The 16,421-nt window shown below is 42.7% G+C and overlaps 1 protein-coding gene across 1 annotated transcript in view; it reads left to right on the forward strand.

Moving 5' to 3' along the window:
* The first annotated feature begins 1,719 nt into the window (after positions 1 to 1,719).
* The window catches only part of LOC101468079 (1-phosphatidylinositol 4,5-bisphosphate phosphodiesterase delta-3-A), a 35,077-nt gene continuing 20,375 nt past the window's right edge, over positions 1,720 to 16,421 (forward strand). Inside the window, exons 1-7 of the mRNA XM_014414654.4 lie at positions 1,720 to 2,006; positions 5,178 to 5,233; positions 5,330 to 5,441; positions 9,416 to 9,644; positions 9,874 to 10,003; positions 14,375 to 14,600; positions 15,348 to 15,549. Coding sequence (XP_014270140.3) covers positions 1,916 to 2,006; positions 5,178 to 5,233; positions 5,330 to 5,441; positions 9,416 to 9,644; positions 9,874 to 10,003; positions 14,375 to 14,600; positions 15,348 to 15,549 — 1,046 coding nt within the window. The 5' untranslated portion in view covers positions 1,720 to 1,915. The remainder of the gene's footprint in view (positions 2,007 to 5,177; positions 5,234 to 5,329; positions 5,442 to 9,415; positions 9,645 to 9,873; positions 10,004 to 14,374; positions 14,601 to 15,347; positions 15,550 to 16,421) is intronic.

Genomic DNA, 16,421 nt, shown 5'->3' on the forward strand with positions numbered 1-16,421 from the left:
GTTCCATCCATCCATCCATTCGCTTCCGCTTATCCTTTTCAGGGTCGCGGGGGGCGCTGGAGCCTATCCCAGCTGTCATAGGGCGAAAGGCAGGGTACACCCTGGACAGGTCGCCAGTCTGTCGCAGGGCCAACACACAGGGACAGACAACCATTCACACTCACATTCACACCTAGTGACAATTTGGATTAATCAATTAACCTATCCCCACAAGCTGCATGTCTTTGGACGGTGGGAGGAAGCCGGAGTACCCGGAGAGAACATGCAAACTCCACACAGAAAGACCCCGGCCTGATGGTGGAATTGAACTCAGGACCTTCTTGCTGTGCGGCAATGATAAAAGTTACTTTACTTAAATGGGACTGATGTTTACAGGCTTCAGTTGGTAAAATCTGAGTCCTCTACCATCACTTCTTCCACTGCGGATGGGATTAATCAACATGGACACACAAAGTGAACTAATCCTGCTCTATAACCGTTTATGAAACAAAGTAATCAATAAACCAAAATATTTTTTATTGTCGTTAGCATTGTTTAAAACATTATCCTGCAATTACGAAATTAGTCTAGGAGGCATCAATTTGCATCCATCACTTTCATGTATTGCAGTCAACCCGGGACATGCAGCCCGATTTGTGGATTAATTATTATACAATAGCCCTCCGCTGCCCTAACAGAGGACTGTGTTAAGGATCAGCTTTAGGGCTGATCATTAACATCAGTGAATGCATCACTTGTACCGTGGTCCCTTTTAAAACTGGATCTTAGTAGATGGGGCGGACGAGGAAATCTCAAATTTCACGTCTGTCCACGGTCTATAATCCGTTTAAATAATTTTTGCTGTCGACTTCACGAAGACATCCCCGGAAATATCGACGTGTGCTTTCAAAACAAAGGCATAATAAGGTCCAAATCACAGATTTAGGTTAAAAGCTTCAAAAAATATTATTTCTGGTAAGGTGAGATAATACATGGGAAATACGAATAAATAACTAATGTGGCATCGTGATTAGGAAACGTTCACCTTGCAGTTCTGATCAATTTAAAATAATGCTTCGATTATTTAGTTAATCATGATGAATCTGCAATAATGTGACTCAGTAGCTTTCTTAGTAGAATACAACATGACAAAACATTTGCATGTTCTCCCGCCTCCTCCACTCCCAACGCTGAATTTGGAAATTGATGGATAAATGGGTGCAGATATTTTCTGTTAAGCAATACAATAAGAAAGAACTGGACTGACTCTGTCTGTCTATCTTCCTGTTTAAAGGTAGTTCTTGTATCGCACCATCACCGAGTGCTATCCATGGCGAATTTGGTGATGGCTGTTGTTCTCTTTCTAATATTACAGTGACATTAGCTCACAAACTGGGAAAAGACACAACTGTTGCTGTGAAGTAATGCTATAATATATTAAATACATAAAATATAACAATAAAAATTAATTGATGTTCAAATAAAAATTACTAAATCTTGTAGACACAAGCAGAGAATGACAAGCAGAGAATGGTTATACAAGGTCTTAATTATGCCTCTGTCTACACTATTTTTAATTTTACTTCAAGAGACTACGTGGGTCCAGAAGTCGTCTTTTATAAATATAAACAAATAACATGAAACAGGTAGGTCTACCCTGTTTGCGCGTCGCAAAGTCTTTATTTTGAAAATCATCCAGGAAGAGATGCTTTACAATCCAACCACAATGACATTGCAAAGGTTTGTCTTGTCTCTTGTTTTCCTCCGGCAGGATAAAACATGAGGAGCACTCTGCTCTGTGATTTGTATACACTGTCTTGACAGCCGAGCCAGTAGACTGTCAACTTCCTACCTCGGTCACGCACACAACGCAGGATACGGTTGCAGGGACGGAGGGAGGCACGGAGAGCTAAATAAAGCGCAGCCTCTTTACAGTATGTTGGGCAACAGAAAGAAAGCAATCCCCCAGGTCAAGAACGGAGCCGGGACGTCCGAATTAAAGGCCATTGATCCTCTGCGGAATCTGGGTGAGAGTTTTTGTTACAGCAGCCTGTGCGTTTATTATGCTTTATTAGGCGACTGTGGCTCAGGGGGTTGGGAATCGCATCTGTAACCGGAAGGTCGCCGGTTCGATCCCTGGGCTCTCTGTCCTGGTCGTTGTGTCCTTGGGCAAGACACTTTACCCTACTTGCCTACTGGTGATGGCCAGAGGGGCCGATGGCGCGATATGGCAGCCTCGCTTCTGTCAGTCTGCCCCAGGGCAGCTGTGGCTACAACTGTAGCTGCCTCCACCAGTGTGTGAATGTGAGAGTGAATGAATAGTGGTATTGTAAAGCGCTTTGGGTGCCTAGAAAAGCGCTATATAAATCCAATCCATTATTATTGTATTTTTACTGAAAGAGTACCGGTATCTCCCTCCGACTGAGAAAATGGCTTTGCTAGACGGTAACCCTGCTTTAACCCGTTAACCCTGCTTCACATTCAGATTGCAGTGCTTGAAAATTTTGCTTTGCTCCCTAGTACAAATCGAGGTACTTGAGGTATACTATTCCACGCTGCTCTAGTTTATCCAGATAGTAAAATTACTGAAATTACCGTATTCCAGTGAGCCGATATTTAACTTAAAATATTTTCCTGACTTATTCAAATCCAGTTAAAAAATAAGGAGGTGACTCTGTTGTTATAGATGTACAGTTTTCACATTTAAATATGTGCCACTGAATTGAGCAACATAAACTGAGCCCATTCTCACTTCTATGATTTTTCTTCTTTTTTTTTTTTTCAAACAAAAAATTTGGATCCCAGGGTAAAACAACTTTAGCCACCCATGTGCTATAGCTCGGTATTTACAGCCTTTTTTTAATGGATTAAATTCATTTTTCACCTCAGAATTCTACACTAAAAACCCAAAACATAGCATGTACATAAGTATTTGTGATGCATCCTGTGTCATCATGTGTCTGATGTTTCTACAACTTGACTAGAGTCCACCCGTGGTGTGTCCAATTCAATTCAATTCAATTCAGTTTTATTTCTATAGAGCCAAATTACAACAACAGGTTACCTCAAGGCGCGTTATAATGTAAGGTTAAGATCCTACAATAATACAGAGAAAACAGAGAAACCCCCAACAATTATATGAGCAAGCATTTTGGCAACAATGGGAAGGGAAAAATTCCCTTTTAATAGGAAGAAACCTGCAGCAGAACCAAGTTGAGAAAGGAGTGTCCATATGTCACAACCATTTAGGGGGATGGAGTTCACTGGACATGGTTTGGAAAGGCAGCTCTCTAATATAAGGTCCCGTAGTTGACGGCAGATTTCAGAGGACAAATTAAGCTGTGAAGACAAGGACTTGTCTGTAGACCTCCAAGACTGGATTATATTACATTGAAGGTCCCAGTAATCACAGGGGCCTCCATCATCCATAAATGGAAGAAGCATCACCAGGACACTTCCTGTAACTGCCGCCCAGCCATTCTGAGCAGTCAGGGTAGAAAGGCCTTAGTCATGCCTTTTTTCAAACTATGGCTCATGTGATGAAGCACATGGATGATAGTAGGTCAAGAAACCTGGAATAACTCCCAGTACATTTTAAATACCTGGGACTCTGCACAATTTGGTTTTAAAATTGAAGAAGTTTCTCTGATGAGATGTGAAATCTCTTCACTTAAAGAGAAACTTAAAGAAGTCCAGGTGTGCCAAACTTTTATCATCATCAAGAATTGCAATAAGCAAAGGCTGTGCATATTTATGCCTGTATTATATTTTTAGTTTTTAGTTTTAAATTTCCAAGAATTTAAAGAAAACATTTCACTGTCATTATAGGGTATTGGGTATATAATTTTGAGGTGAAATTTTTATTCAATCCATGTTAGAATAAGGCTAACACATCACCATGTGGAGCGAGTGAAGTCGCTGTGAATAACTTCCAGATGTGCCGTATGCTTACGTCTAGACAAAAGTTTAGGCGGTCGAGTTTGAGAAAATCCCCTCGAAAGAAGCTCCAGAATAACAAAAACATTATAATTAATTTCAATATATTAAAAATAGTTGTATTAGTGGCTGTATGTGGTCAACAACTGGGTCTCCAGTAAAATAAAGAACATTCAATTCAATTGTATTTCAGCAGGGTTTATTATATGTTTTCACTATGAACTGAAGTGCTATATAATAAACTAAAATAGAATAAAATAAAATAATGTTCTTTTACATTCAAAATGAAATAAAGAACTCTTGAAAGAGTTGTCTTACATATAAAGTCCTTAATTTAAAAAAAGAAAAGGTCTAGTTTGGAACGTTGCTTTGAAAAAATGACCTGATTGGCTGAGTAACATCACATGGAATGACTTACAATCCATGTGACTGGTCTATGTTTGCTGTGTGCACACACTGACTGCCAAAAAATGAAAATAGCAGTACAGATTAAAATAACCATGCTGTACATGCATACAAGAAAACTTGTACCAAGAATCAAATCTAATGGGTCCATACAGAATAGTGTTTGGATTCGGATTCAGACTGCAGTCCACCTTATGGGCTCTAGACTAATCACCATACACTTACGTCACTGAAAGGTTCCTTCCGTGCCGTAGAGTTCATGAGATTCTACAAAAGAACCCACAAACGGGATACCAAGAATTTTGACAGTTTGTACTTTCAAGTATTGACATACAAACGGAGAGAACTATGTCCAAGTTATAAGAACTAACCCTACAAGGATTGCTCGTGGCCTGGTGCAAAATGACATATTTTTTTTTATAATGAATAACTGTATAATAAAGAATCTCCTCTAGCAGAAGTACACATCCATTCAGCTATGAGGCACATTTCTGGAGGTGTTACTTTTTTGGGGGGCCCAAGTTTATAATGGCTCCAAGTGTTGTCTTTATAGTTTTTCCTTCCATTTTTCTCTGTCCACCCACCCAAGATATATTTCAATTACAGTGTACCCACACGAGCAGCTGTGGTGTGGCAGATGTATACACACTAGCCTCTAATTTTAACTCTGATCTCTTTTTCCTCTCTTTATGCCCTCCCTGTTCTTTCTTCGGCCTATCCCAGTGCTACTGAATTTGAATCGTATTATAATTAGGTGTATGCTCACTGCTATTTTATACACACCCAAATACAGTATATAAATATAGTGTTTATAACATAATTTTAATCGACCATCATTTTGTCTCTATGCTTTCTAGGAGTGCAAAATGATGAAGATGTGAGGCAGATGCTGCAGGGCTCTAGTATGGTGAAGGTATCAATAATTATAAACCATTTGTAGCGGTTAGAAGTAGTTTGAGAATGCTATATATTACATGTATTGTAACATATGAAATCATTACATGGGAAGGTTCGCTCGCCTCGCTGGCAGAAGCGTCGGATTCTGAAGTTGCTGGAAGATGGTGTCACCGTTTGGTGTCAATCATACAAAACATCCAGCCGAGCCAAGGAACAACAATCCTGTAAGTTGTATGCAGCATCACACTATTGACACTAAATGAATTTGAATTGTCAGTTGTAAATGAAACATTAAACTATAACAAGTTTCAGTCCACACTGTTACATGATCACAGAATAAATAAATGATTATTTTCATATAACATATATTATACAGTGCTGATGATTATAAAACACAAAGATCATCAAACAAATTCTATTGTAAGACAAAGATAAGCCGAGTAAATACAAAATAAAGTTTTTAAATCATTTAATTTATTAATGGAAAAAAAGCCATCCAAACCTGTCTGTACCTGTCTAAAAACCTAATAACTTTTTGTGCGCTCCTTGACAACAGAAACCACAATCAAGTATTTGGAATAACTGGGAATGACTATTTCACACAGTTGTGGAGAAATTTTGACTTACTCTTACGTGCAAAATGTTTTTAATTCTGTTATGTTGGAAATGTTTGAACATGGAGGACCTGTTTAAGGTCAGGCCATAGCATCTCAGTCTTAATTTGAGTCCAGACATTGACTTGGCCACTCCAAAACCTTCATTTTGAGTTTTTATAAGCCAGAAGTGGAGTTCTCAGTGTGTTTGTCAGTGCGCCTCAGCAGTGCATACACAAAAAATCAGTGTGCAAATTGTGCATACAAACTTTTCAAACACAAATCTGCGATTCATAAATATCTTATCTTTGTCTAAATGTATTTGATGATCTGAAATGTGTAAGTGTTAGAAATATGCAAAAACTAGGAAATCAGTAAGGGGGCAAATAAATGGTAAATGGCCTGTATTTGTATAGCGCTTTTACTAGTCCCTAAGGACCCCAAAGCGCTTTACACTACATTCAGTCATCCACCCATTCACGCACACATTCACACATTGGTGATGGCAGCTACATTGTAGCCACAGCCACCCTGGGGCGCACTGACAGAGGCGAGGCTGCCGGACACTGGCGCCACCGGGCCCTCTGACCACCACCAGTAGGCAACGGGTGAAGTGTCTTGCCCAAGGACACAACGACCGAGACTGTCCGAGCCGGGGCTCGAACAGGCAACCTTCCGATTACAAGGCGAACTCCTAACTCTTGAGCCACGATCGCCCCAAATACTTTGTAATGGCACTTAATGTAGTGCTTTGATGCTCTTAGCGAAACACTAACAGCACTGTTATAAATTCACAAACGCGCTCATTCAGAACTGTATTGCATGGCTTTTTATCTATTACACACACTCCAGTGGACGTTTCAGGGGCAATTTGTGTTCACTATCTTGTCCAGGAACAATATGATAAGTTGTCTAAAGAAACAGGAATCGAGCCATTGATACTTTGATAAATAATCACACCTGCTTCTTTTTAAAGATCACTAATGCGTGAGCCGAAAATGTGTCTCAAGTTTTGGTCAAGATGTAATCATCATCAATAGACCATGGCCTGTGGTAGAAAGATGTTTTTCTCCCATTTTTAAATTCATCTAATACATAAATAAATAATCTAAAGAAAAATCATGGTCTAATTATTTGTTAACAGTGAAGTAAAGTTTAATTACCTATACATTTTTCTGTTTATTGATCATTGTTATCATAAAGGGTTACTATGCAGACATGCTGACCAACATCATTATGTTTAGCTAAAGTGATTAAAGTAACTAGATTAGCTCATATGGAAAGAGAACTATGACATTACATATAACCTATGTAATACGCTGTAGCCTTTCCTTCTGGAGAACAAATGGCTGCTCAGTGGTGGCTGGGTGTGTAAGGTAAAATGTCCATGTACTGTATCTATTTTTGATCATTTTAAATACAGTTTGCTGCTCTGTACTTTGTACTCCCTCCTTCACTATCTGAGGGTCACACATGTTGCCCTGATTATAGAGCTCATCTATTTTGAGCATAAGATCCTTTCTCTAGTTCAAATAGTGGGATTGCAAAACATATGGCGGGAGTCCGCCTTGGAGCCTGTGGGTTTGATGCTGTGTAGTTAACATATGACTCAGCCACTCCCAAGTACAGTACAGGGCCTTTAATTGGTACTGGATTTGGTGTGCCAGTTCTGTGGTTTACTCCTGACATCCAAGATCATTACAGAGATGGTTTTCCTCTAGTATGTTACACTTCTAAATAAGATTCATTTCATCCCCACATTGAAGCTAAATCTTTGTACTCTTCATTCCATAATCTTCTCAGATGTATTTCAAAAAACTTGTAGATGGTTGTAATTGGACTTGACATGTGGAAATAAAAAAAGCTTGTTAGACACAAACAAGTGTCTTACTAAAACAAACATAGAGTCCAAAAGCTGGAAAAGAAAGGCCTACGTGCAGAATCAAGAGGCAGAGGAGACCAAAGGGAAAGGAAAATATGTTCAGAGAGCCGGTTCAAAGGTGATGCAAGGTACAAAGACAGTCCTGTGGGTTGGCCTGGCTGCAGGACAAAGCAGAGAAGCAGTTTTATGGGTTTACCCAAATGAAGAGAGACAGTTCTCGGAGTGAGCCCGGGGCCCAGCAATGGCCGAGGAGGTGGCCAGTAGGCCTGTTTTGGCAGTCGGTGGCCAGTGATGACAGCCAGCAATACCCAGGTTGGAGACCCTTTGGAGGGGGTGAATGGCAGCTGGTGATAAAGGTCATGATCATTCAGGGGGGGTTCGGAGGAGGCTGACATCGGCAGAGGAGACCCCTCCAAAGCTTGGTTGGAGCCCATTATCAATGGTAGGGATGAGAGTCCCCTAGAGGCAGAGCCCATTTTGAGACTGGGCTGTGATGGGGGCTGGCAATGGCATCAGCATCATCAGCATGCTGGCCTTCAGCCCACAGACTTTTAATATGTGTAGATCCAAAAATCTAGGTAGAAATTCCAAAAAGCTTCCTAAATTCCTCCTTCAGGTCCTTGGAAAGGATTGCTATATCTTCTGCATCCATGTTCTGGTTGCCTTGTTCTGTCATCTTAGTGAAGTGCAGAATGTTAGAACCCACATCCAAAATGTGACAGGACAAGGTTCAAAACATAATGAGAGCCATTTGGTTGAAAAAGACGGAAAAGGTCTATAAATGCAGAGACAAACAGTAAACAGAAATACATGAAACAAAATCCAAAATAACAGGGAAATACATAAGTAGGCAACAGTGTGATACAGTCAGCTTAAAGTGAAAGACAGGTTATACACACATCGGAGCACATTGAGGGCTAAATTAGGAAAACAGATCGGTGAGAAGAAAGCAGTGAAACTAAACAGTGATAGGGGAAGTAAAACTATAAGCACAACACAGAAGGCAAAAGACTTCCAAATTAAAACAGGAAGTTACTAACCACAGAGACAAAGGTGTGGTAACAGTACATAAGAGGAAACTAAGGAAACCAGAATAAGCAAAGAACCAAATTCTAAAGAACAAACAAACCAAGAACTGGGTGGAAAACCTAATAGTGTCATGGTCCTGGGTCTTCGAGCTTGGTTCTGGATGTGCTCATTTCTTTGAAATTACAAAAGAGTTGTCTCTGTATATATTGTTCTCTTGTGCTTCTGAGTTTAGTTATAGTCTCGTGTGTGTTATGTTCTGCTTTGCCTTCCTCGCTTTGTTAGTGGATTCTGCTCAGCTGTGTTCTCCAGGTGTTTCACCTTTACCCATATCTCATGGGTATTTAAGCCCCCTGTTTCCTTCTGTCACTTGTTGTGATCTTCCCATAGCTGTGTGCCCTGTCTATTTCTCAGTGTAGTTCTCTAGCTAATGTTCACCAGTATCTGCTTACTTAAGTTCTTTGCATTTTGGTTTGCTGCATGTCCAGGAATAAAGCTGCCTTTTGAGTTCAGTTCTGTTTCTGAGTCCTGCATATTGGGTCCAATTCTCTGCTCACTACACAGTGTATCATAACAAATAATAAACAAAGATAAAAGAAAAAAATCTTAAAACTCTCTGTCAGGACCATAACAATCACAAGGTGTGAATATATTTGAATAATTCTTTGCTCACTTTATTTCTTTCTTCATCCTCCAGTCTCCATCATGGAAGTGGAGTGTGTGCACGAAGGTTGCCAGTCAGAAACATTGCGGCAGATGGTTGGCTCAGTACCTGAAAACCAGTGTTTAACAGTGGTCTTCAAAGGGTCTCGTAAAAGCCTGGATCTCCTCTGCCAAAGCCAAGAAGAAGCTCAGTGCTGGGCCCGTGGCATCCGTACCCTGCAGGAGAGGATGGACAACATGACCCAGAAGGAGAAACTTGACCAATATCCTTGATTTTTGTGGGGGTGGACATACATCCCTGTTCATTTGGATTTATAGAAGCACTACTTTGTGTACATTTAATTATTATTATTATTATTATTTAATTATAATTTGTTGACCACTGGGAACCAAGAGATCCAAACTAGAGAGTTAGCACTGTAAGAGGTAACCACTGAGACTTCATGTTAAAATACACCATATGGCTCACCAGTGCTTCCTTGACAGTGTCACCTGGATTCATGCTTATATGAGTCGGGCTGACCGAAACCGCGACGACAAGATGAGCTACGATGAGGTTCAGATTCTGCTGCAGATGATCAATATTGACTTGAATGACCAGTATGCTCGCAGCCTCTTCCAGGTAGCAGAACACACTGCTTAATTTAAGTAATTAAAGTCAATCATTTAAATTAAAGCTAACTTTACGGGTTTATAGCCATTCTGTCTGGAGTATTGATTTCCCCTCTTGGCGCGCAGTGTGGGTTTTTCAGTTATATTGTATACAAATGGTGATGACTTTATTTGGTTAGTACTCAGAGCTTGTGACCATAGGAAAGGGTAGGAACGTAGACTAACCAGTAAATTGACACCTTCACATTTACGCTCAGCTCTCTCTTTATTACAGTGGACTGCCATGTAGTCTGTTTGTTGATCTCATATTCCGCACTCCTCTCACTTGTGAACAAAATCCTGAATGTCGCCCATAGACATTGCCTGATGAGTGCTAATGACTAAATAGAGTGCACCTGTGTGTAATCTAATGTCAGTACAAATACAGCTGCTCTGTGACGGCCTCAGAGGTTGTCTAAGAGAATATTGGGAGCAACAACACCATGAAGTCCAAACAACACACCAGACAGGTCAGGGATAAAGTTATTGAGAATTTTAAAGCAGGCTTAGGCTACAAAAAGATTTCCCAAGCCTTGAACATCCCATGGAGCACTGTTCAAGCCATCATTCAGAAATGGAAGGAGTATGGCACAACTGTAAACCTACCAAGACAAGGCCGTCCACCTAAACTCACAGGCCGAACAAGGAGAGCGCTGATCAGAAATGCAGCCAAGAGGCCCATGGTGACTCTGGACGAGCTGCAGAGATCTACAGCTCAGGTGGGGGAATCTGTCCACAGGACAACTATTAGTCGTGCACTGCACAAAGTTGGCCTTTATGGAAGAGTGGCAAGAAGAAAGCCATTGTTAACAGAAAACCATAAGAAGTCCTGTTTGCAGTTTGCCACAAGCCATGTGGGGGACACAGCAAACATGTGGAAGAAGCTGCTCTGGTCAGATGAGACCAAAATGCAAAACGCTATGTGTGGCGGAAAACTAACACTGCACATCACTCTGAACACACCATCCCAACTGTCAGATATGGTGGTGGCAGCATCATGCTCTGGGGGGGCTTCTCTTCAGCAGGGACAGGGAAGCTGGTCAGAGTTGATGGGAAGATGGATGGAGCCAAATACAGGGCAACCTTGGAAGAAAACCTCTTGGAGTCGGCAAAAGACTTGAGACTGGGGCGGAGGTTCACCTTCCAGCAGGACAACGACCCTGAACATAAAGCCAGGAAACAATGGGATGGTTTAAAACAAAACATATCCATGTGTTAGAACGGCCCAGTCAAAGTCCAGATCTAAATCCAATCGAGAATCTGTGGCAAGATCTGAAAACTGCTGTTCACAAACGCTGTCCATCTAATCTGACTGAGCTGGAGCTGTTTTGCAAAGAAGAATGGGCAAAGATTTCAGTGTCTAGATGTGCAAAGCTGGTAGAGACAGACCCTAAAAGACTGGCAGCTGTAACTGCAGCAAAAGCTGGTTCGACAAAGTATTGACTCAGGGGCTGAATAATTACACACACCCCACTTTTCAGTTATTTATTTGTAAAAAAATTTTGGAATCATGTATGATTTTCGTTCCACTTCTCACGTGTGCACCACTTTGTGTTGGTCTTTCACCTGGAATTCCAATAAAATTGATTCATGTTTGTGGCTGTAATGTGACAAAATGTGGAAAAGTTCAAGGGGGCCGAATACTTTTGCAAGCCACTGTAGACTCCTCAATTTGGGTTAGTTATTCATCCCACACTTGGAGTGTGCATATGGCGGGGGTGTTGCCTCTGGCTCCGCTGCAGTGTGGGGGTGGTTAAGTGGGCTCAAGGTGCAGTGCCAGGGTGGCTGCCAGGGCAGCTGCTGCCACTCCATAATCAGACTGTCCCTATTTCAGTGACGCAGGGGCTCAAGAGAGGAGCTGAGTGTGGAGTGGAGAAGCAGCTGAAAAGCTGACCTCCTGACATCAGGAAAAAGGATAACGTATTGTTAATAACACCATAAAACTGTCACCTGAGGCTACGTGGGGTCCATTCATTTCACAGTGGTGGTCCCGCAGTCTGCGGCACCAGTGCAGCTGCTGCACCTACTTGGCAGATATAGTGATGCACCAAGAGCAGGCAGCAGTGCACAAAGACCAGCTGAATGAGCTTTGGGCTCAGGCAGAGCAACAAACAAGTGTGCGGGAGAGACTGGACAGGGCAGCCGCACCGCTGCGATCCCCTCCTCTCATGGTGGCCATGCACCGGAAAGGGGACGGGGATGATCCCCAGGTCCTCATGGAGGCGTTCCAGGTTAGTGCTGAGGCATGCCAGTGGCCTGCTGTGGAGTGGGTTCCGCGGCTACTGCTGCTGCTATCCGGAGTGGCCCAGACGGCGGCCGTGATCCTACCCCCCTGTGTCAGGGGGGCGTTTTGAGGACGTTCGCCTGGGCTCTCCCCAGAGGACCATTGCAGGCGGTTTTGTGGCAGGCGGGGGATCAGCTGTTCGCCTGGGCTAGTAGGCTGCACAATGCCGCGATGAGATGGCTGCAGCCCGAGCCATCAGAGGGCGAGGCGTGGATGCTCTCAATGACTGTCCTGGAGCAGTTTGTGGAGGGGCTGCCCAGAGAGGCGACATGGTCCGCTGTTACCAGCCCTGGCTGAAGATCACCAACTGGTCAGCAGGCAACCGCCGGTAACTGCGTCGAGGAGGAGGCCCCCTGGCCCAGCCCCAGCGGAGCGACCTCCGCCCCTGCAGTCCTCAAATCTGTCCTAGCGAACCTGCCAACCCGGAGCAACAACAGGCACCCGAGCCACAGGGGGTGGCGCAGGCAGCCGGGACACCTGCAACGGGAGTGTCCACTGATGGAGGTCAGGCGGGTGTTCTGGGCCCAACCAGACTTACCGCATATTAGTAAGGTGTCAAGGAGATATACACCAGACTTTGGTGGACATGGCCTGTACGCAGACCCTCGTGCATCAAAGCTTGGTTCACCCCAGAGCATTGTTGGAAGCAAAGTGCGGTTAAGTGTGTGCATGGGAGCATTCACAAATATCACACAATATTTTACAGTGCAGTAGCACGTAGTGTCTGCGCGGCATTCAGCGGTGACATGTACTTCTAGGGAGGATCCGCCGGCACCAGTGATTCACCCGAGGGGAGATTTCCCACTGGAGCAGTCTTATGATGACACCCCACACTCAGCCTTCGACCAAGTGATAGAAATTGATGGTCACCTGGTGTGCCCTGAAGCTGCGCAGGCCTACCCACACTTTGTATTATTGAACAATAGGCTTTATCAAGTGAGTTGTGACACTCACACAGAGGAGGAGTACACCCAGTTGTTGGTGCTGAAAAGCCGTCGAGAAATTATTTTCCAGGCGGCTCATTATAACCCCATTGCAGGGCATATGGGATATGATAAACCTCTGGAGCGAATAATAGCCCAATCTTATTGGCCAGGCCCGAGCAGATGTGCGCTGATGGTATGCGTCATGCAAGGAATGTTAGCTGGTTAACCAGCCAGCTATCGTAAAAGCACCTTTTTGCCCACTACCAATAATGGAAGTGCCGTTTGAGCGCATTGGCATGGACCTCATCAGGCCATTTCACCGAAGGGTACGTGGCTATCGCTTTGTATTAGTTATGGTGGATTATGCAAAGCAACCCTCGGAAGCAGTGATGCTGGGCACCATCTCTGCAAAGAGTGTTGCGCAGGCGCTGTTCAGGGCATCTCTTGAGTTGGCAGCCCAAAAGAGATTCCTGACTGACCAGGGCAGGTCATTCATGTCTCACACACTTAAACAGCTGTACAAATTATTGGGCATGAAATCTAAACCAGGAGAGGAGAGAGATGAATTGGGGCCAGAGATGCCAAATTCAAACATTCCTGCCTCTCTCCATTGTAATAAACATCTCACACAGGGCCAGAGAGTGGATGTTGGTGTATCCAACAGCGTTTTGCAGATGTGTTCTCACCTCTGCACGTCATACTTCGCTCATAGAGCACCATTTTGCATAGGCATGCATAGAGCGACCTGGCGTGGCGGTGTGTTTACAGCCCTACAGGTTACCTGAGCAAGAGGCAAATTGTTGAGAGAATTGCTGAAAATAGGAGTGATAGAAGAGTCAAACAGTGTGTGGTGTAGCCCCTTAGTTCTTGTGGTGAAGAAAGATGGGTCTGTATGGTTCTGTGTGGAATATCCTTATCCGATGCCCCAGGTCGATGAGCTCCTGGACCGGTTAGGCACTGCTCACTTTTTCACAACACTGGATTTTTATGTAGCTATCCCCACCAGGGATAAAAAATAATATAGCAGATACAGGGATATATAGACCAAAAGTGGGTAGAGATAACACCCCCACAGCAAATCATGTTCTATTTGCACATTAACAAACTGCTATTATTTCCGTCTTTCTGATAGAAATGTGACCAGTCAGGTGACGGTCGTCTCGATCATGGAGAGATTGAAGTTTTCTGCAGGGAGTTGTTACGAAGGCCAGAACTGGACATCATATTCATTCGCTACTCTGCAAATGGCTGTGTGCTTTCAGCTGTGGACCTGAGGGATTTCCTAAAGGACCAGGGGGAGGATGCCTCACTCGTTCATGCCCAAAGCCTCATACTCACCTATGAACTTAATGAGTGGGGTACGGTACTAGTAACAATAAATTATAAGATTGGAGAATTAAAATACTTTAAAAATAGCAAAGCTTACCTGACAAATATTCAGCTGTGCTAAAGGATGAAGTTTGTGGTACAAAGGACATTTTGACTGGAAAACACAGTTTGGCCACAACTCAAAGATTCATACACCAAGTCTGACCTGACAACATTTCACATAGATGTCTAATAGGACAGAACAGAATATCACAATGGGATGGGGTAATTCTATATTTATTCCCAGTCTGTCTGAGGGATAAGCAGTAACACATTCTGGCTAGAGCAAATGAAAACACAAGGATTGATGAGGTAAGTGATCAGATAAGCTGAAGTGTTTCAGTTTACATCAGACCTGAAGGAGATTCAAGTCTTTATAGAATAGTCTGTGTATACTGAGTATACATAGGCTGCTCCAGACTGCTCCTCTGTGTGTCTACTGTATTTTCCTGGTATCAATTGACTAATCATAGGCACATGAAGATTAATTCAGACTGATATAAAAAGAGTTGAAAAGCTGTAAATGAGTGAAGAGGATGCAGTCTACATGGATACATCAGCAACCAGTCAACCAGTTTGATTCCTGGCCAGTCGCATCCCTTCTGAATGTCTTCCCCCTCTGTTTCTGTGCTACAAAAAATTAAGGCATTTTTATTATTATTTTTAATTATAAGAATAAAAATGATGTTTATTTAATACCCTATTTTTTAAACTTTGTTTCTCTTTGCCCATTGCAGCCCAGAAGAATAGCTTCATGACTCCCAATGGTTTCACCATGTACATGTTGTCAAAGGAAAACTGTGTGTTTAACCCAGAACACGCTAGAGTTTACCAAGACATGGCACACCCACTGTCGCACTACTTCATCTCCTCGTCCCACAACACCTACCTCACTAAGGACCAGCTGACTGGGAACAGCAGCACAGAGCCTTACATACGGTAACAGCAACAGGGCAGTGATTGTGAACTAGGCCGTGTGCAAATACATTTATTAATTTGGTAACCTACCTATTTCACTATTATTGACAAAGGCAGTATACTATTATTATTGTAGGAGAGGTTTGTACTAAATTATTATACTTTAAATTGTCTCACAAAATTCTGAACAAGGTGAATTAGAATTTTTGTAAAAACCAATCATAACACACAAAATGCAGCAGTACTTGTCAGTCCCCTATAAACAGCTGGATGGCGTTGTCTGGGCTGCCTAGCTAAGCCCACTGACATCATAACTCAGATCAAGATTAGTGTCAGGAATAGGTGGATAAACTACGTAGTGCTTCTTCGCATATCTGCTCTGTTCTCAGAATTGTTCTCAGCTGTTATGACCACTGACAAGTGAAGTGAAAAAGACTGTCACGACTATCACTTCATCCTGGGTGGCTGTAGCTTAGGAGGTAGAGCAGGTGGTCTGCTAATTTGAAGGTTGGTCTCTGGTTGCATGCCAAAGTGTCCTTGGACAAGATACTGACCTCAGAAATTCCCCAGATCTCAATCCAACTTTGGAATGTTCTAGACAAACAAGCCCAATCCATTGAGGCCACAACTGACAACTTGCAGGACTTAAACGATCTGTTGCTAAAATACTGTAACGTGTCTTCAGGGGTGCAATGGAGTCCTCAACAGGTCAGAGCTTTTCTGTGAGCAAAAGGGTATAAACACAATATTAGGCAGGTGGTCATAATGTTGGTGTATATACCTGGGAATTTGGTACTGTTAACAAAAGTTACCATTGACAAATGAACCCACATGTACAAGTTTTAACTAGCTGGCTAACCAACCCCATGTTGGCAATTATACTTTAGTGTAGA

Source organism: Maylandia zebra, linkage group LG8 (genome assembly GCF_041146795.1).
Source record: "Maylandia zebra isolate NMK-2024a linkage group LG8, Mzebra_GT3a, whole genome shotgun sequence".
Taxonomy (NCBI): Eukaryota; Metazoa; Chordata; class Actinopteri; order Cichliformes; family Cichlidae; genus Maylandia; species Maylandia zebra.